The sequence below is a fragment of the Sporobolomyces salmoneus genome (assembly GCF_050403485.1).
Source record: "Sporobolomyces salmoneus JCM6883 DNA, S_salmoneus_JCM6883_v1_ctg85, whole genome shotgun sequence".
NCBI lineage: Eukaryota > Fungi > Basidiomycota > Microbotryomycetes > Sporidiobolales > Sporidiobolaceae > Sporobolomyces > Sporobolomyces salmoneus.
This window is the reverse complement of record NW_027481078.1, coordinates 1-18,752: the sequence shown is the minus strand read 5'-3', so window position 1 is coordinate 18,752 and position 18,752 is coordinate 1. Positions and strand designations below refer to the sequence as shown.

Below are 18,752 nucleotides of genomic sequence, written 5' to 3'. Positions count from 1 at the left end.
CTGTCGACTCTGCAGGCACGAACAGCTAGACTCCGAACATTAACTGATCTTGCAGCTAACTCGTTTTCAAGAAATCCTAAATCTACAGCGTTAAAAAAGCGTTTACTTCTTCGAAAGAGGAGCAGCCTGTGACGTTCGAAAGTAGCGACAAGCTCAGCGTCCACTCCGTGTACTGAGATAGGTTGAGAGGAGGAGGAGCTTACCTCGGGACCGCGGGAGAGACCTTGAGCACCGGCGTAAAGAACTTCTTGACCGTTTTGTTTGAGCTCGTCGGCGATACGGATGATGGCGTCGAGGAGGCGACCTTTGTGCGGCTTGTGCAGTGGAGAAGTTGAGATTATGAGATCCGACAGTTCCTCTACGATGAGAAAAACAAGAAAAAAAAGGTGAAGGTCAGCGTCGAGATCAATCGCAACAAACAAGAAATGCCGGGCCTACTTGTAAGGAGTGCGACAAGATCGCCCAGTTGAGCCTGCGTCTCCACCTCTTCCCTCCTCGATACTCCTCTCCTCCTCAACCTATCTCTCCGCGTCCATCGTTTCTCCATGTCTGAATGTGAATCTGATTGCACAATTCCTTCTTCGTCTGCCTTCGAACCCTCTCAGAACCCGATCAAGGCGTCGAGCGCTGTGTTCTCCCCTCTTCATGAGCCAAATTCTCCACCCGCACAAACTTCCTCCTTCGACCTGACCCTCTGATTCTCGGGGAACTTGAAACGATCATTCGGTACTTCGCGACTCGACGTCCCGTACTGACGTTGAGCAACGCACCAGCGTCGATATGACGAAGTCGTAAAAGAATTCGAAAATGATGACCGCGACTTGCGAAATGAAAATCGAGTGGATGGGAAAGGTCTGAGAAGTTGCCGGGGCCGAGTAGATTGTAGCTGATGGAGAATAGAGGAGAGAGTGTTCTGGTGAGGACAAAAGGATGTACCGAGGATCGAATCGTGTTGATGGAGGAAGATTTCCGTTCCGCTGTACCCAAAACTGCAAATTCGGAACAAGCATGACGCGGTTTGTCAGGGAAGGAGATGGTTTCAGGCCGAGAAGGAACTCACTACCCTGGGATATCCCGATCGAAGTGATTGATCTAACGTTTCCAACCGTATCCGTGCCTCTCGTAAACCGCCGTGTATCTGGAGAGTTTCGAGGATTGTTCGCCGCTGCAGCGGAAACTTCACGAAGAGCACAGTTTGAGGCTCGTTCAATAGACTATACAAGGATGGATCAGATGCGCCGATACGAAGGAAGCGTTCGAAACGAGCTCACCCGACAACTTCGAATCAGTCGCCTTCAGCAGGTTATCCCGCCTTGACTCCCACGAGAAAGGGTTCCCGGAACTCTCTATGCGCATCGTAGACGGTGGATTCTCGACTATCGGTTATGCGTAAAAGGACGGAGAGGTCAGCGAAAAGCGCTCAGAGAACCGGTCACTGACTCTCACCGGATGATCCGAAAGCAGGCTGAGTCGGTTGTTACTTACCTGTGAGTGCGTTACCGGGGAATCTTCTGGGGCTAGGAGCCGTTGCTGTTACATCCGAAAGGAGCCTTGAAGATGAACATCTGAAGCGCGCGTTAGAGTGACCGTAGAGAGGGCTGACCTGGTTCCCGAGACTCTCAATTGTCTCGGTATGCTTCTGAGGTAGTCGGGGAGCGCTTCAGCGGTCGATGGTGGTTCGTAGAGGAAGAAAGATGCAACAAGCCAGATTCCTCTCCTCGTTCACAGAACTCGCCGGAGCACGCTAGTTTCGACATATACGTTTCAACTACGCTTGCAGGTTCCCCCGGTGCTCGTTGATTCGAGCCAGTTCTCTTCGTTTCGTTCGAAAGACGTCGAATCGAGGAGTGACTCTCGCACGCTCGCGATACTCGTTCCCTGAGAGCATGATACGGTGTACACAGACAAAGGATCATACAAAGACTAGAACCGTCCTCACAGCTCGGGGTAGCGGCGATACAAGCGGGAAGAGCTCAGACAAGGGAGAAGAAAATCGATTCGAACACTTTCATGAGCTCGATCTTGAAGATACGACCGCGCTCCGACTCAATCCAGTCGACTGCTCATTCAGTCCGAGGACTTCCTCGTTCCGGCTGAATCATTTGCGATCTTTGTCAGTCTGATTCGAAGAAAGTCGTCAACAGACCTCGAAGAGAACTCACGTTTTCCGGCTTTGATCCATACTCCGTGCTTCGAACGGATTGCGTTCCATCTCGCTTCAAAGCCTCTCCAAGTCTCCTCAGAGATAGCACCATCATCGAGTCCATCGGCGAGATCCATTCCCTCGTGTTCCTCGTCGACCGTTGCGAGTTCGTCGTTGCGCTCGTCTTGACCGCTTTCTTCTTCATCGGATGAAGCCGAAGCCTCACTACCTTGAGAATGAGCCGAAGTGAGAGAAAGACGGGGGCGTTTTGGAGATGGAGGAGAGGAGGTTTCCGAGCGAGTTGATGGATTCGTGTAGTGAGTGTACATTGATTTGAAGTCGAGGGTAATGATGTTTTCGTGGAAGATATCAAGACTACACTTCCCTTCCTTCGTATTCGCCTTCTTCGAGAGAGCTGAAGCAAAGTTCGCTGGTTTGATGTCGTGGGCTTCGATCCCGGGGATCTTCATTTCTTCTTGACCTGGGATGGAGAGGCGATAGGCGAACCATGAGGCTGCCGTGACGGATTTCTGTTTGAGGTAGGTGGAGTTAGCGGCGATGACAACACGTCCAATGTTGAGGAGAGTAGCGGTGTGAAGGCTGCCGTGGAGCATGTATTCGAGTAGGAATCCTCCGTTCTTGTTCTTGAGCGACTCTTTCTTCGGTACTTTCGTGACGATCTTTCCTTCCATGACGAGCGCTCCAGCATGGTAGGCGGCGGCAATGAGGATCAATTCATCGATGAAGGTGGTACTGTAGGCGAAAAGAGGGATTTTGCCTGTATCGGAAACGAGTCAGTCGAAGGCTCTTTTCGCTCGATCTCCTTCTTCGAGCGCGGAGAGTTTGACGATAGGAAGTGAACTAACCGTCAGAAGATACCTCTTTGATGGCTTCGAGGAATAGCTCAGGTCCTCCTTTCTTCGGACCACCAACTGCCTTGTTCTCCTTGTCGACGGTGTAACGGAAATAGGGGCCGAGAACGCCGTCATCACGGGCACGTTTGATGAGGATCGACTGCATCACAACGATAGGAGGGCGAGAGCAAGTCAGGTCGAATGAAAGCAGTTTTGGAGTCGAGAGAGAAGACTTACGTGTCCTTCCGGCGTTGGACCGAAGCATGCGTTTGAGAACTCCGTCAAAGGTGAATGAGTTTCGTCCCAGTGCCAGATGTGCATCGGATTCGCTTCGACATCGTAGGTGCTCGCTCGTTGATCGCCTTTCCCTTCAAACCAATCTCGCAAGAGAGGACTGAAACGTCGGATGAGCTTTTTCCAATCTTGAGCTTTCAAACGAGTAGTGAGGAGCTGGTAGAATGGAGCTTGAGGAGGACCATGTCGGAATCCATTGCGCCATGAACCTCCGTCGACCCATTCCGGATCCATTTCTTTATCAAGACCGAAACGAGGAGTGAGCGCTGTGACGAATTCGTTGATCTTTGCGAGTTTGCAGAGGAGTTCAAATTCTGCCTCGATCGGGACATCCTGGAGAGAGGACGACGGAGTCAGCCTCCGGCATTCGGATTCGTTGAGGAGACGAGTCGACGTACCTCAGTCGTGAATTCTTCGACGTAGATCTTCAACGAGGCAATGACGTTGTTGACGGTTGTCATATCAGAGCACTCGAGGAAGGCGAGAGCCTGTTCGGCGCAGTCGAGAGAAGTTTGATCCGGGAATGCATGTTTGACGAGACAGGCTAACTCCCAACGAGATCCCTGTACGACCACAACGTCAGCCAATAGTCTCGTGTAGCGCAAACAATCGATAAATTTACCCAGCTGAGCCATTGATATTTGTTTCGGAGATCTCGCAATACCGCTCGACCCGTTTCCTTCATCTCCTCCTCAACTAATTCACGTCGTTTCTCCAAATCGACCCCCAACTCGGTATATAACTCGATGTTTTCAAGAATCTGCTGCAAAGTATCCACCTTCGCGACTTCGATGCGAACCTGAACGACTGATCCTCTAACTTCACCGGGCTGTGGATCCTTCGGGAATCAGCGACATACGATCGAGCTGATAGAGTCACATTGTCACTCACACTGTACTTCTTGTTGAAAGTCGCGACTCTGGCCGAGTTCTTCGTCGTCGTTCGCACCGGCGTCCCGGCACTTTCCATCTCGCGACTTCTTTTCGTTTGTCGCGGTCCCGAAGAGCTTGCAATACTCGTGAGTAGGTTCATGAGTGGCTTGACGTTCTCGGAGTCGAGAACGAGTCCTTGAAGCACTTGAAGCGGAGTTTCTGATCAAAACGATTCCTCTGCGGCGTCAGCCCAACCTTGCCCCTGGATCATTGCGAAAGGTACTCACGTTTGTTCGAAGAATCGGGTGCTTCACCTAGAGCTGCGACGGGAGGAGCTGGACGAGAGGAGGTCGAGTTCGTTGATGAGGATGAGGCGGCTGCCTGCGTTCGAGCGAGCGCGAGCATAGCAGTGGGGTCGACTCGAGGGGCTGGTGAGTGGCGCTTCGTACCGTATTTGTCTGATCCGGTCATTGTAGGAGTGTCGTCTTGGCACAGAGAGACGGGGTGGAGAGAGCGGGTATTCGTGGCCCTTCTTTCTCTCTTTCCTTCAACTTTCTCCAAAACTCCGCGGAGACTTTTCGGAACGCATCCGACGCCAAGTTGGTTTACTTCTAATGCGACTGAGCACGAAGCCGAATGAGCAGAGTCAGTCCTGAGCTGCTTTGGGTAGAACTGCGACAGGGACGTACCAAAGGGATTTCGAGAAGGACCGAAACTCGAGAGACTGCTCCGAGCTCGGCTACACTGTCAACTCCTTGTACATGCTCGTGCTGGCTTGCGAGAGGAGTAGGCTTCCGTGAGCTACGCTGTGCGCCTTTATCGAAGTTCAACTCCGATTCGACGTGCTGAGAACGTTCGTGACGATTTCAGGGGAACTTCGAAGCTACACGCTACAATTTGAACCTGTCCCTCCTAATGACTTCTCAGCTTATGACTCGAACACGCACCCGAACCCAAGAGACGGAGAAGTTAGAAACTCGGTGCTTACCTTCAATACCGCTAAGCAAAGAGCTAGTCAGCTTGCTCTACTTTGTCTTGTCCTCATAGCCTCCTATTCTTTCAGCCGAGTACGCATACAAGCGTAGCGCCATCCGTCCTACGCCGTGGCGAGCTGGAGTTACGAGTACGGGGAGAGGAGAAGAGGGTTGACCGCTCGAAAAGGCTTATAGTCTGCGTTGTGTCGAATTTGGTTCTGTTTTGGGTCCGAAGAGACGTCTGCACCGAATGACAAGGCGAAGGGAGGGGAGGCAGAGGGGCAGGGGGAAAGAGCAAGCGAAGTCGAGCGACCCGCGGCCCGGGACCGAAACTTTCACTGGCACCTATCGAACCACTCTGTCTCCTCCATCAGCCTCCGACACCCGCTCGTACCGACCAACCCTGCTCAGTTCTTCAGAGTGACACCTCGCATCCAGCACAAGCTCGGGGGAGTTTATCGATCTCAGTCAAATTTCAGGTGTTATCGAATTCCGACAAATCGTCCGCCCTGTCACGAGGAGAGTGCACATTTGATGCAGCAGACAGGCAGTATAGCTGCGCCGACTTACGGCTCTCAGACCAGCTCAGGAGGTTTCAAGTTCGGATCTCCGCTACATTCCTCACCAAACGCCGATGATGAGTGCAGAGCTGCTCAGCTCATGACGGACGCTTGCAGGTCGAAGAGTCGCTCGAGAACGGATCAAGAAGCTCTGACCTCGAAGCGTTGTGGAGACCGGTCACCCAAGATTCCAGCAGCCGAAAACCGGATAACACTGAGTGAGGAGTAGGTAGTTTGTTGAGGAACAATCAGGGAACAAGTCGACTAGATAGGACGGCAGTGCGTAAACGACGGCGGGGGAAGAATTGAGCTGGGATGATGTCTCTTTCGTACGTTCTTCTCTCCCGTCTTTCTCCCCTTCTTGCTCGGATGATTCCTCATCTTCCTCCCGCCTATTCTTCTCTCTCGACTTGGCCGTTTCTACAACTGACTCGCCCTACCCAACGCTATTACGATGCACTCGCAGAATCAATCTTCGTGTTTTCGCGAAAGCGGCAGCCTGAACGTCGGCGGCAGCTTCGACGCTCGTATTGACCGACCTTTTCGCCTTGCGTCGGTAACTAAATACTGTACCGTCTATCTGGGACGTCCTCGCTGTCGACCGCCATGCACCATTCGCACTTGTAAGACTACCAACTTTTCGTTTCGAGGTTGCTTCGTCTTTGCTGAGAATAACGTTCTTGTAAACTCGGTTCCTACGGTACTCTATGATCAGATCGGTCATCGAACTTGAAAGGAACTCGCAAGCGGAAAATTTCGACTGAGTGTAAGCATCGTGGTGACTCGAAAGTTTCAACTTCTTTCCCCCACATCGATCACACCTCTCTCTCTCTCTCTCTCTTCTCTCTCCCTCTTCTCTATCTCTTCTTCAGTGATCACCTCGCATCCTTTCCCTCGGAGATCAACTACACTCACCGATCAAAGCAACCATCACTACGATGTCTCAAACCATTGCTCAACTCATTCAAATTACGAACAACCGCAAGATCCGTCTTACTCCGGCGAATAGCTGGCTCGGAGTCGTTAGGGTTATGTTGGACGAGGGTGTGCCTACCGATGGTGCCGAGTAAGTCAATCCTCATTAATCTTTCTCCCTCTCTCCCGGATTCACGACTGAGAAAATTGGATGAAACAGGACGAACTTCAATTGGAACGTTGGAAGTTGGGTTTTCGAGAAAGACCCGCAAATCATTCAAGATGTGATGGCTGGAGTAAGAGGAGAAAGGACTCTAGCTCATGCTGTTCAGGAAAAGTCGGGTTTGAAGTGGATCGACTTCTGGAATGCGCTCTTGGCAACGAAACCCTGGGGCGACGAAACCCCCGCCAATGCTTCCGAATTCTTCAATCAACGTAGGTACCAACATACGGTGAATGGAGTTAGGACTCAATCCGGAGTGCTCGTTGTCCCTTTGGTGCGTCGAGGACAACAACCTTTCTACCCTCTCGAGATTCAACCGGCGACCGACTCTGATGGCGAACCCAACATCGCCATCCTCGACACCGTACAAGACTCTCTTCGTTCGAAGGTCGTCAAGCAAGCCGAAGTTGCCGGAGCGAAGTCTGGAGAGAGAATCGATGTGAGTATTTTGCTACTTTCTCCCTCGACGATCCTCCTCATTCTGAGACGTTGGTATCGTACAGGGAGCTCTTTTCGGTATGCAGTTGGCTTTGGCTTCTGCAGGACACGATGGGACTGGGTTCGAACCTGAGATCATTCTTTCTTCCCCCAACGAACGTAATTTCACTGTGATCAAGGTGAGCTAAAATCTGCTACATGCCTTTCGAATACTGATCGTTCCCACTGATTGTGATATATCACTACAGTCTGACAACCTCGTCCAACGTAAGAAGGATACCGTCTCCGATTGTTACACGAAATTCGTTGTCGACTCGAACAAGGTCAAAATCGAATTCGAAGGAGAAGACCGTCTCTTCGATTTCCTCCTCAACGCGTGGTACGCTTTGATGAATTGGCAACGAGGATACAACAAGCTCGTCGCGAAGAACAAGAGTTCCAACGATCTTCCTGCCCCTCCAAGTTTCTGCGTTTTGGTTTCGAACGTTCGATCGACGGCGTTCACCCTCCACCACCTTTTCCAACTCGCCTTCGAAGCAAAGCGACAAGTCGAAAAGGTAAACATGGATCTCGCTTACTTCAAACAAGGTTTCTCGACGAGGGTTGACAAGTCGGTGTCGATTGCCTGGGGAGTTCCTACGTGAGCTTGCTCAACCTTCTCCCGCTCAGAGTGTTAGCTCTCGACTGATCTTCCGAGACTTGCTGCAGGGGTGGAACCACTGCTGCCGAGGTTGCCGTCAATCCGACTCCGAAAGATCAAGTCGTCCAAATCTTCTGCGACGAAGGTTTCGCTTTACTCCCTATCGTCAACCAAATGGGGTAAGGGGTTCACTTCTTTATCACTCTCGCGATACGCTTACTGATTCTTGTCTCCTCAGTCTTACGACCGTTTCGGCCTTGGAACAAGTTGGGATCGTCGATTCCGCTCGTCGCATCCTCATCAAAAACCTCTGCGATCTCCTCGAACGCAAAGACCAGAAGGCTATTTACAGCGGAATCAAGTCGTCATCGTCGAGATGGGGGACTGGTGTTGGTGCTTTCGGGAAGACGTACAGGTAGATTCGGAAGATGAGGAAGTCGTTGCTTGTGCTTGCCTAGCTCCCACTTGCTCTTCTTTATACCTTTCTCCTACTGTTAGTCCGAGCAATCCGTTTTGTGAAGCAGTACAGAACAGATTCGGAGAGTTGCGAGCAACGATCGCGAGCAATCGAGAGCTGCAGATTCTGTGTCTCTCTCAATGCACCCGCTTTTCGCTCTCGAAGAGGTCTCCCCGATTTGACATACAATGCCTGCCTCTGCGAACGATCTTCGAAACCCGTCGCGACAAACTTGAAGTTGGCTCGTGCACTTTCTCTCCTGCTTTGCCAGGATCATTCTTCTGCTGCTTTAGCTCTATACCTGACGTTCTTGCCCCGTTGTTATTGCAGCTTGTCGCGGAGCGACAGAGGTGCCCTCACGACGATGAAGAGACGATCCAGCTGCTTTCGCGTTTTGCGTTCCCAATGGTCGACTTCTCGTTCCCAGCTCTCGACCTATCGCGTCTGAGAGAATTCGTTCGCTCGCTTGTAGCTCCTCGTCTGGTTATGGCTCTGTTTGAATGTGAGTTCGAAGGAGACATTCGGACGTCGTCCTGCGATCTGTGCGAGAGGCTTACTTTCGTTCCCGCGAGACCCGATCGATGGGAGCCGCCAATGAGACGACGTCGGAGTATAGCGAAAGAGCACGAATTGCAAGGGTTTCTGAGAGGTCTCGACAAAAGAACAAAACAACGGATCAAAGTGAAAGAAGGTGAAAATGCTCGAAAATCCTTTTATTGGCTTTTCGAAGCGAGGTCCGCAGCCTGCGATCAGAATCAAGCGAGTCAGCGATTGACAGGCAAATGCGAAGACATGGGAACGTACGGTAACTCCACGAGCGAGACCTCTCGATCCAGCGTATTCGGCGGGTTGACCGTTGGCGGCGCACTCTTCGGCGATTTGAATGAGACGGTTGTACTTGGCGACACCTGAGAGCGGGGGAGAGCGTCAGCTATGGTTCAGGGGACGAAGAAGAGACCGCCATTGGGACTCACGCTCGGATCGGCAAGGAGCACCTAAAATCACAAAGGGATCAATACGATGAAACACATGCGCTCAAAGGATAGGGAACGCACCAGTCTTCAAGGATCCGCAAGACAACGCAGTGACTGCAAGAGGGCGACGAAGAAGTGTCAGAAGTTGCGAAATCGTCAAGCGCGAAGAAAAAACCGGATTTTGCTTACCGAGGTCGGCAATGGTGATGTCCTCGGTTTCTCCAGATCGGTGAGAGACCATAACACCCCATCCGTCGGATTGGGAGAGTTGAGTCCTGTGAAGAGGCGCCGAAATGGCACATTTGAGTTTATTTCGCAAAGAATCGGTCTCTGAGTGAGAAAAACGTACGCCTTGATCGACTCAGTGATGGTACCGATTTGGTTGACCTTGAGGAGGAGACCGTTGCAAGCCTTCTTCTCGATAGCGCTGTTGGTTCAGAATGAGAGCTCGAGTCAGATACAGAAAAAAATGCAATATTCGATGAGAGCGAATTGCAATATTCGCCGACAGTGAGAAACTCACGTTTGAATACGCTTGGGGTTGGTGACGGTAAGATCATCTGTTCATTCGAACAGAGAGAAGGACGAAAAATCGTCAGAAGTCGCCTCGAAGGAGAAAAACCGAATTTCTCGACTCACCTCCGACGATTTGGATCTTGGTGTTTTGGGTAAGGTGAGTCCAGGCCTCCCAGTCGTCTTGGTCGAAGGGATCTTCGATCGAGACAATGTCGTACTTCTCGACGAGTTCGTTGTAAACTTGAGCGAGTTGTTCACCGGTGAGCCACTTCGAAGAGTCAGAGTTGGGGTTCTTGAAGCTGATACAACGAGAGGGAGCGATTCAGTATATGACGAACGAGAAAGAGCGAAAAGGAGATGACTCACTCGAGATCGTACTTGCCATCCTTGTAGAATTCAGAGGAAGCGACATCGAGACCGATTTGAACTTTGCCAGTGTAACCAGCCTTCTCGATAGCCTCGGTAAGGATCTCGAGCGACTCCTCGGCACCCTTGACGTTGGGGGCGAATCCTCCCTCGTCTCCGACGTTGGTAGCGTCGATTCCGTACTTCTTCTTGATGACGTTCTTGAGAGTGTGGTAAGTTTCGGTACCCATTTGCATCGCTTCGTCAAAGTCCTTGGCTCCGGTAGGGAGGAGCATGAACTCTTGGAAAGCGAGAGCGTTTCCGGCGTGCGATCCACCATTGATGACGTTCATAGCGGGGACGGGGAGGACGTAAGGAGGCTTGACACCGGCGAGTTCGGCCAAGTGGACGTAGAGAGGGACACCCTGAACGTAGACGTAGGAGAGGTCAGTGACTCGAACGGAAAAGGGAAAAGAAGTCGATTTTCTCACCTTTTGTCCAGCGGCAGCCTTGGCGACGGCCATCGAGACACCGAGGATGGCGTTGGCACCGAGTTTACCCTTGTTGGGGGTACCGTCGAGGTCGATGAGGAATTGATCAACCTTTTCTTGGTTGGTGATATCGAGCTTGGCCTCGATGAGTTTGGCGGCGATAACGTCGTTGACGTTAGCGACAGCCTTGAGAACACCTATAGGGACAATCCTCAGGTGTCAATGAGCAGTTTTGGACAGTCAGAATGCGTAGAAAGCGTACCCTTTCCGAGGTATTTCGACTTGTCACCGTCACGGAGCTCGACAGCCTCGTGGATACCGGTCGAAGCACCGGAGGGAACGGCGGCACGGAAGAGACCTGTCAATTCGTTTCGACTCCTATTGAGTACTGTGAGTCGGGTCATAGCAGCGAGGGAACTGACCCTTCTCGGTGACAACATCGACTGCGATGAGAAGAACATGATCAGCTCGGAATCTTCACTCGTATAGGACAATGACAACTTACCTTCGACAGTGGGGTTACCACGGGAGTCCCAGATCTAGAGAGAGAACAAGCGGAGGTAGGAGGAGCGAGAGTCAACATTTCATCTCCCATTGAACCGCGACCTGAATACACTCTGCGCTAGGTGCAAGCTGATAGATGACCTAGTAAGATTCGATGACTTACTTGGCGAGCGTGGATCTTGGAGATGGACATGTTCTGTATCGAAATGGAAACGTTCGTTGGGAGAGGGCCATATCAACACGGGCAAAGCGAGGAAACGGGAGGAGTACGAGATAAGCTCAGTCAGCTCGTATGTTCATGCTACTGGACTGTATAGCGACGTACGGATAAGGTGAAGTGAAAGGTGAAGGAGGAGAGAGCGTTCGCGTCTCTCGCAGAATTTCTGAGTGCGAATCGATAAACTTTTTGGATTGCTGATTCTGCTTGATCTGAACTTGATCTACTCTCTTTGACGATTCTCTGGCGCTCGAGACGAATGAGAGATCGTTCAAAATCAGATCGAAGCGGTACAAGTCGGAATGAAGCTCTGTCCGGAAAACTCCGAGGTGACTCTGATCGGTTCCAATCAGACGATACTGAGGGCGAGACGGACCAGACTCGACAGCATGATGTACTCTCAACACGAGGCAAACCTATTGATGGTAGAACGTTAAACATTAGAGAGGACTTTGCAAAAGTTATCGACAAGGGATATATCAGGAAGATCAAGGTACAAGTTGTAAGGCGAAGAGCATGCAAGCAAGGTAAAGTGAGAGAGATGGAAAGGTAAGTAGTAACGATCAAATAGCATCATGGGGAGGAAAAGATAAGGCGTATCAAACCTTTTGCTTCTTCCTCAATTTCTCCTGTCGTTTCGCTTCCTCCTTCATCTGTTTCATCTGTTCCTTCTGTTGTTTCTCCCTCAACTTCGCTTCGAGTTCCCGAGCCTTCTTCTCTTCCTTCAACCGTTTCTCAGCTTCCTTTTTCGAGAGAGGAGGGGGAGCGGAGGGAATTGGAGTCGGAGCGGGAGATTGATTCGATGAAGAGCTCGATGACGAGTGAGTCGTGGGATCTCCGTTCGGTATCGATGATCCATTCGAGACAGGGGCGGAAGGTGAATGAGATGTCGAAACGAGAGGACCTCCAGAATACGAGTTGACAACTGGATTCGCGGTCGAAGGTCGTCTTCCGAGGGCAGAGCGGAGAGTCGAAGTCGTTGAAGAAGCGAGTGAAGGGTCTGCGACGTTGGGAGGGCCGGGAGATAAGCCGAGACCAGTTCCGACGGAAGGAGAAGTCGGTAAACCTCCAATTCGACCGTGGGATGAAATCGGTCGAGGTTTGTTGCGGGAGAAGAGGTTTCGAGTTGCCGAGAGGGGACCAGTCGAAGGTGATGAAGGGAGAGGGAGAATAGTAGGAGGAGCGGAGAGAAGTGGAGACGGAGCGACGGAACTACTCCTCGAAGATGCGAGAGAAGTTTCCAAGGTCGATAGTCGAGAATCGCGTCGACGATCCAACGAAGAGGGTAGAGCGGGAGAAGCACCGGTCGAGCCAGAGACGGTCGATGAACGATCGTCTTCCGGCAAGGCGGTCGAGACTGTTCGAGCGGGTGAGGAGAATGCTGGAAGTCCAGTCGATCGAGAAGCGGGAGATCCGTTCGGCGAGGAAGTCGGAGGATCAGCGAGTACCGAGTTCCTCCGTGTGCTCGACATCGGTGCAGCGAAGTCTGTCGGTATCGGGTCGTTCGGAAGGGGAGGAACCGGTTCAGAGGAAGAAGAAGTCGAAGGGCCGGATCCGCTTGTCGATCGAGAAGAGGCGGCTTGAGATTTCGTCCGTGTGAATCTGCCCCGTAACGACCATCCGTTTTTCTCAGATCCTTCGCCTGAGGCAGGCAGTGCGAGTCCGTTCGGTGTTGGAGATGGTGGTTCGACGCTCGAAGGAGGAGGGAGAGGGTCCGATTCTTGAGGCTTCTGTGCCTCGAGTGCTGCTGTCGGGTCGACGAGAGCTACGGGGACTGATACGGAGGAGGGAGGGGATTCGAGAGAGGGTTCGACTGGCGGAACTGAAGGGAGATTCGCTTCGACTGCGGCTGGAGGTAGAGGGGGTATCGGTGGAGGATCCTCCACAACTTTCGAAGCGTTTGATGTTCCAGTGATTCCTCCTGTCGAAGCCGAGCTTGTCGTCGCCGCTCGCGGTCGAAGTCCTTCGGTCGCTTGAGGTGGAAGTCCAGAAAAGGGAGAATCGATATCGACTGCTTGATAGAACAGACAATACGCCGAGCCTTGACCGGGTGTATCTCCGAAGTACCGACTGATCTCCCATTGCTCTATCGGGTAAACGTTGTTGTCGTCGAACACGATCCATCTCGTTCCAGATTTTACGATCGTGATGTAGTGACCGTGCGTCGGTCCGCTGTAAACAGTGCCTCGTCCTTCAGTGGCAGACAACTGAAACTCGGACGATTGCACTTACACTCCGATATGAACAACGATAGCCCATAATTCGTAAAGTCGATCTGGATTCGACACATCGTCGGCCGTGTTGAACAATCTCAATTCAAACGGGAACACGACTCGATACGTGAGCTTGACGTGACGTTGGAGACTCTCTTCGTATTTGAATCGTTTGAGGTGGAGCGCGAGGAGATTCGGTAATTTCTTCACTTTCATTCTGCAAGTTACCACGATCAAAATCAGCAATTTCAAGTCTTGACTTGGATCGTCGAGACTGACCGTTTCTCAGCTTCCTGCAGACCACAACACTTGTCACACGAGAACTTGTTTCGTTGGCAGAGCATCTCGCTCGCACTGAATTGACGAAGACACGATGTGACCGAAGAATTCTGTTCGATATCGATCGACAAGTCGAGGAAAGCTTCGTCTCTCGATGTTACCTATCGAGGAGGAATCGTCAGTCATAGCCACAGTGACGAGGTTGGAACGAAACGTACTGTCTCGCATGTCAAACATCGAGTCTCGTTTGTCAAGATTCCCTCGAACAGCGAATGAACCCAAGTTTTCACGTGTTCACCAAATCCCGTTCCGACGAGACCTAGATGAGAACGAGATCGCATCCCAAGTTAGCTGGAATAGACCAAGCGAGTCCAGGAATGCAAAAGTCGCTCACTCGGCGCTCTTCCTTCATCTTCGGCCCTTCGTTTCTCTTCCTTTTCTAGAATCTCTGCTAACGCATTCACGAGGAAGTTCAAGAACTCGTGTGCGTCCTGATGTAGCGTACTCCGAAAGAACTCGTTATCCCGCTTCAATTGATTGATGAACGCTTGAGGAGCGACAGTTCCGATCGATTTCGGTTGAGCAGAGATGGCCGAGAAGAGGTCTCGTAATGCTGTCAGGAGGGTCGATTCTGCAGCGGTAACTTCACGAGCGATTGCGCCGTTCTGAAGGACTGGTTGACCAACTCCGGTGAAAGAAGAATTCGTGAGAGTGTGGGTGAGAGGAGTGCCGACGGGAGGAGAAGTCGAGGGATTCGAAGCGTCGCTCGTTGTTGTCGATACGGAACCTTGTCGCTGACGAGAGAAGATTCCACCTCGACTTCCACCAGTGATGGGCCGTGTCGTTGCTGGAGGTCGAGAAAGGGGAGCGTTGTTTTGGGAAGAGGCGGAAGAGATGGGAGGACTAGGATTTGTAGCTAAGGAGTCGAGTATAGGAGTCGAAGGAGATGTGCTGAGAGCGGTCGGGACGGAGGAAGCATTGGAAGAAGGAGGAAGGGGAGGAGAAGGGGAATAAGGTTGATAAGTTTCTACGAGTTGTCGAAAGGGTTTCGCGAAATAGAGCGACTGAAGGACAGAGTTGGCGTAACTGGATATCGATCGACCGATGCGGGACACGGATAATCAGTTGAGAGAAATGAATCCGAATCCGAGTGGGGAGACGAAAGGGAACAAGGGAGACTCACCAGGTATTGCCAAACTATTGGACGTTGAACGAATATGTATCAGAGACGAAAGTTGTATCAGTACGACGCGAGAGAGATGACGGCTTGTTGATCCGGTTTGTGAAGCGAGCGAGACAACTCACGTTCTCCATTCCAAAGTACCGCTCTCCAGGTGTATCACTGTACCATTCTGCTGCTACTGCACCGTCCTTGCCTCCCGCTCCTGTCGCTGCTCCTCCGGTTGCTGTTCCATTGCCGAGTCCGTTTGAACCGCCCGGAGTGTTGGGTGTCGAGGAATTCCCCCATTTCCGTAGGAACGCCATACCCGCAATCTATTCGGAACAAGCTAGATCCCTACTGTGCTACCATACAAAGCGCGAGTAACGATATTGGATGAGGGTTTGTTGTTGGGAGATGAAGACTGAGACTTGGCGATTCGACCTTTAACCTCTGATGTTGCGGTGGTCTGGCGAAGCCGATTGACTGGGAATGATCTAGTCGTAGAGAATGAGATATGCGTGAAGCGTGTTGATGAAGTGAATCGAAAGAAGCGACTTTGGGTCAGCGCTTCAGCTCGACTCGAAGTTCGCAACTTTCGAATTGTCCTCTTCGCAAACTCGTCACTCGTCAAGCTCTCTGTTTCACGGCAATCGCGCGCGGGGAAAAGCGCTGCCATTCGAGCTGAAAGTTTCGATCGCGAGTTTCGTTTCACGTGGACTGTCTTTCAATGTCTCGGACAATTCGATCCGCTATTCCCCAGTCATGTCCATCGTCTCACCTTCACTTCCTTCTTCCTCCTCTGGTTCTTCCTCGAGACTCATTTCGATCCCTTCCTCGCTCCTCGTCTGAAGCGCCATTGAAAGTTCAGGTTCTTCCTCCTGCTCTTGTCCGTTCTTTGTCGCAGCGCTTCTTCTCCTCGAGTGCGATGACGAGTCAAGTTCAGAGAGGATGTCGGCGTCGAGTTGAGCTACCTGTCGGTCGATGTCGTCGATGATTCGAGGGGGAAGACCGGGGAAAGGGAATGATTTCGAGCTGATTTGCGAGGAAACGTCGTCCAGGACGAGTTGGAGTAGATCGCACGTTACGGGATCCCCCGGTGCTAATGCGAGAGCCTGTACCGAGCCAGACTACGAATCAGCGAAGGGAACTACTGATTCGCAAAGTCGAGTCCCATACTTCGTGATAACGAGCGATTGAATCCTGAAAGTTTCCTCGTCTGTGCTCGACAATACCGAGTGCACTATAAGCTGCCGCAGCTCTCGGATCGAGGTCGATCACTTTTCGGTAAGACGCTTGCGCTTCAGCATATCGTCTGGGAACGTCGAAAGAATGCGTCAGCTTGAACGCCGGTCGATGACAACTCGGAGGAGCACGTACTGTAGTTTCCTATAGGCGTGTCCGAGGTTGAGATGTGTTGTTGACCAGGCAGCTTGAGAACTTTGTACGTTTCGAGCGAGAGCCAAAGTTTCCGAGAAGAACTGAATCGCTCGATTATACCTGCGAGCGTTGTCGTCAGCAACTCTTCAGAAGCGAGTTCAGAGAGCTTAGATCAAGACTTACTCCGCATTGTGAACGCAAACGACTCCAAGCTCGTTGAGGACGAGAGGATCGTCTTTACACAGCTCCCTCGCCGCCAAGAGATACTCCTCGGCCAATTCGACGTTGCTCAATCCGAGATGTTGCATGCCGATGAACATGAGAGGGAGGTGCGATCCCGACAGGTGTCGATGGGCCGTCGAGTAGGCCGTGATTGCTTGATCGTGTTCTCCTTCGAAGGCGAACGAGTGAGCGTAAGCGAGCCAAGCCGGCCCGAATCGAGGATCGATCAAGACAGATTTCCTATTCAGAAGAGAGACGAGTTTGTTAGATAAGCAAGAAAAGCTTGAAGGTTTCGAGAGACTCACCCAAAGAACCGACGAGATTCTTCCCATCGCTTTCCAGCGAAGTACCACAGTCCTACCGCGTACCAGCTGATCGCATCGTCCGGTTCTTTCTCGACCATCTCGTGAGCGAGGAGGAAGAGTCGAGATCGCATATTCGGAATTTGTTGCATGCAAGAGAGGTGAAGAGGGAGAGTCGGACGATGAGAGGGATTGAGGTTGAGGATCCTGTGCATTGACGAGCGAGTCAGCGAGATGGGACGGATGCGGTCAGATTCGACGAGCTTACTTCGTCGTGACTTTGAAGCATTCTCCGTATCTCATTCCGCTATACATCTCGTCCGCCAAGCTGAAGAGGACATCAGGATCGTCTCCAAGAGAGTAATCTTCTGTGAGGCGCTTTCGGGCTACTGCGATCTCGCGATTGTGTGCGAGCTGCAACGAGAGATTCATTAGAGTCAGCGAGCAATACTGGGACATTGGGTCGAGCGATGGAGTGGTCACCTTCTTGAGTCGCACAGTGTACATCATTCGAATGAACTCGGCGTCTTCCTCCGTTTGAGAATGATAAGGGAGACTCTGGATGAAATCCCATTCTGCGTAAGACGAGTGTGTTGTTAGCTGCTGACTTTGAGTCGATGTTCGAATCGACGACGCACCTTCTTCACTCGACATCATCTCACTCCCTACTAGCATCTCGAAGCTCTCGAAACACTTGACGTCTCGAGTCAAAGCTTCCATGAACGCCTCTTTCGCAAGATTCGTCGCCTTCAGATGCATATGAATGAGACCTCTAAGATGCGCTGCAGATGCCGTCAACTGTCGTGCAGGAATACGATCGAGATCAGTTTGACTCTCTGAAATTGCGGCGAGGAAAGTGAAACTGACCTTGATTCCTCCATCTCCTTTTCCACTCTCTCCTTCTGTCATGAGCCCTCCTCTTCTCCCAACCATATCCAACGCTTCTTCCCACTTCCCTAGTCGTACTTGACATTGAGCAGCGAGATATCGACAAGCGAGACTCGAATCGGTGAGTCGACTCGCGGAAGCGGCAGTCGAAGTCGAGGCAGTCGAGGCGGGTACGGGTCGCAACGCGGTGAGAATACGCTCAGCCTGTGCGTATTGACTCGTCAGGAAGTGAATTTGGGCGAGCCAGAACGCGTCGTCGGGGTTATCTGGAGAGAATCGAGAGAAGCTGCCGTCAGTTCGTTGTTCGCACATTGAGTACACGCTAGGAGCGAATGAGAGTGCTCACCTGTCAGACCGAGTACCTTTCCACCCCAGAACTTTGCCGAATCGTAGAGATGTTGGGTCATCGCATCATTCCTCCAATTCCTCATTCGATCCACCATCGTCCACGGAGCCTGATCCTCCTCCTCCTCCTGTTCTCCCATATAGCTCGTATCATCTCCTTGAGTCGTGTACGCGAGTCCAGTCGTGCCCCTCCGAGGTCTCGTCGTCGCTGTTGATCCCGAGTTGGCGGTAGAAGGTCTCCGAGGCGAGAGGGAAAGCGTGCTGAGGCTCGATTGGCGTCGGAGGTTCTCTACTTGATCAACACTAAGATTCGAGTCGAACAGGGTTCTCTTGTTCCGTGGTCGACGAGATGTTGAATGTCGATCAGTCGAGAAGGAGAAGGAAGCCTCGTTCCCCGTTGCTGATGCGAGGATAGGCGGGGAAGGTGATGGTAGCTTTCTACTCGATGTTGGAGCGCGAGGCATGTATGGAAGTTGCGAGGAGAGGAGAGTGGAAGAAACGAAAGACTCGTTCGCGCTCTGATTGAATCTCGTTTCGCAACGGTTTC

The 18,752-nt window shown here is 51.7% G+C and overlaps 5 protein-coding genes across 5 annotated transcripts; 1 reads left to right on the top strand and 4 right to left on the bottom strand.

The window, feature by feature from the left end:
- Positions 1-102: 102 nt before the first annotated feature.
- On the bottom strand, positions 103-4,634 carry JCM6883_001775 (uncharacterized protein; the record flags this gene model as incomplete). The annotated part of the gene is made up of 9 exons (XM_076635143.1): positions 103-126; positions 204-358; positions 2,163-2,921; positions 3,010-3,157; positions 3,235-3,624; positions 3,690-3,854; positions 3,914-4,120; positions 4,183-4,382; positions 4,451-4,634. The coding sequence occupies 9 exons, from the start codon at positions 4,632-4,634 to the stop codon at positions 103-105; spliced, it is 2,232 nt and encodes a 743-aa protein (XP_076484859.1).
- A 2,001-nt stretch (positions 4,635-6,635) lies between these two features.
- On the top strand, positions 6,636-8,332 carry JCM6883_001774 (uncharacterized protein; the record flags this gene model as incomplete). The annotated part of the gene is made up of 6 exons (XM_076635142.1): positions 6,636-6,763; positions 6,833-7,274; positions 7,339-7,452; positions 7,522-7,913; positions 7,982-8,092; positions 8,152-8,332. The coding sequence occupies 6 exons, from the start codon at positions 6,636-6,638 to the stop codon at positions 8,330-8,332; spliced, it is 1,368 nt and encodes a 455-aa protein (XP_076484858.1).
- A 751-nt stretch (positions 8,333-9,083) lies between these two features.
- Positions 9,084-11,393, bottom strand: JCM6883_001773 (uncharacterized protein; the record flags this gene model as incomplete). The annotated part of the gene is made up of 14 exons (XM_076635141.1): positions 9,084-9,113; positions 9,175-9,278; positions 9,345-9,365; positions 9,426-9,458; positions 9,534-9,619; positions 9,694-9,771; positions 9,868-9,904; positions 9,984-10,159; positions 10,227-10,630; positions 10,697-10,893; positions 10,959-11,054; positions 11,119-11,139; positions 11,202-11,235; positions 11,364-11,393. The coding sequence occupies 14 exons, from the start codon at positions 11,391-11,393 to the stop codon at positions 9,084-9,086; spliced, it is 1,347 nt and encodes a 448-aa protein (XP_076484857.1).
- A 623-nt stretch (positions 11,394-12,016) lies between these two features.
- On the bottom strand, positions 12,017-15,394 carry JCM6883_001772 (uncharacterized protein; the record flags this gene model as incomplete). The annotated part of the gene is made up of 7 exons (XM_076635140.1): positions 12,017-13,589; positions 13,650-13,847; positions 13,910-14,070; positions 14,128-14,228; positions 14,304-14,995; positions 15,093-15,106; positions 15,215-15,394. The coding sequence occupies 7 exons, from the start codon at positions 15,392-15,394 to the stop codon at positions 12,017-12,019; spliced, it is 2,919 nt and encodes a 972-aa protein (XP_076484856.1).
- Positions 15,395-15,820: 426 nt separating this feature from the next.
- On the bottom strand, positions 15,821-18,669 carry JCM6883_001771 (uncharacterized protein; the record flags this gene model as incomplete). Its single annotated transcript, XM_076635139.1, has 10 exons — positions 15,821-16,183; positions 16,248-16,383; positions 16,449-16,568; positions 16,632-16,910; positions 16,976-17,179; positions 17,241-17,386; positions 17,471-17,547; positions 17,611-17,770; positions 17,840-18,126; positions 18,207-18,669. The coding sequence occupies 10 exons, from the start codon at positions 18,667-18,669 to the stop codon at positions 15,821-15,823; spliced, it is 2,235 nt and encodes a 744-aa protein (XP_076484855.1).
- Positions 18,670-18,752: the final 83 nt, after the last annotated feature.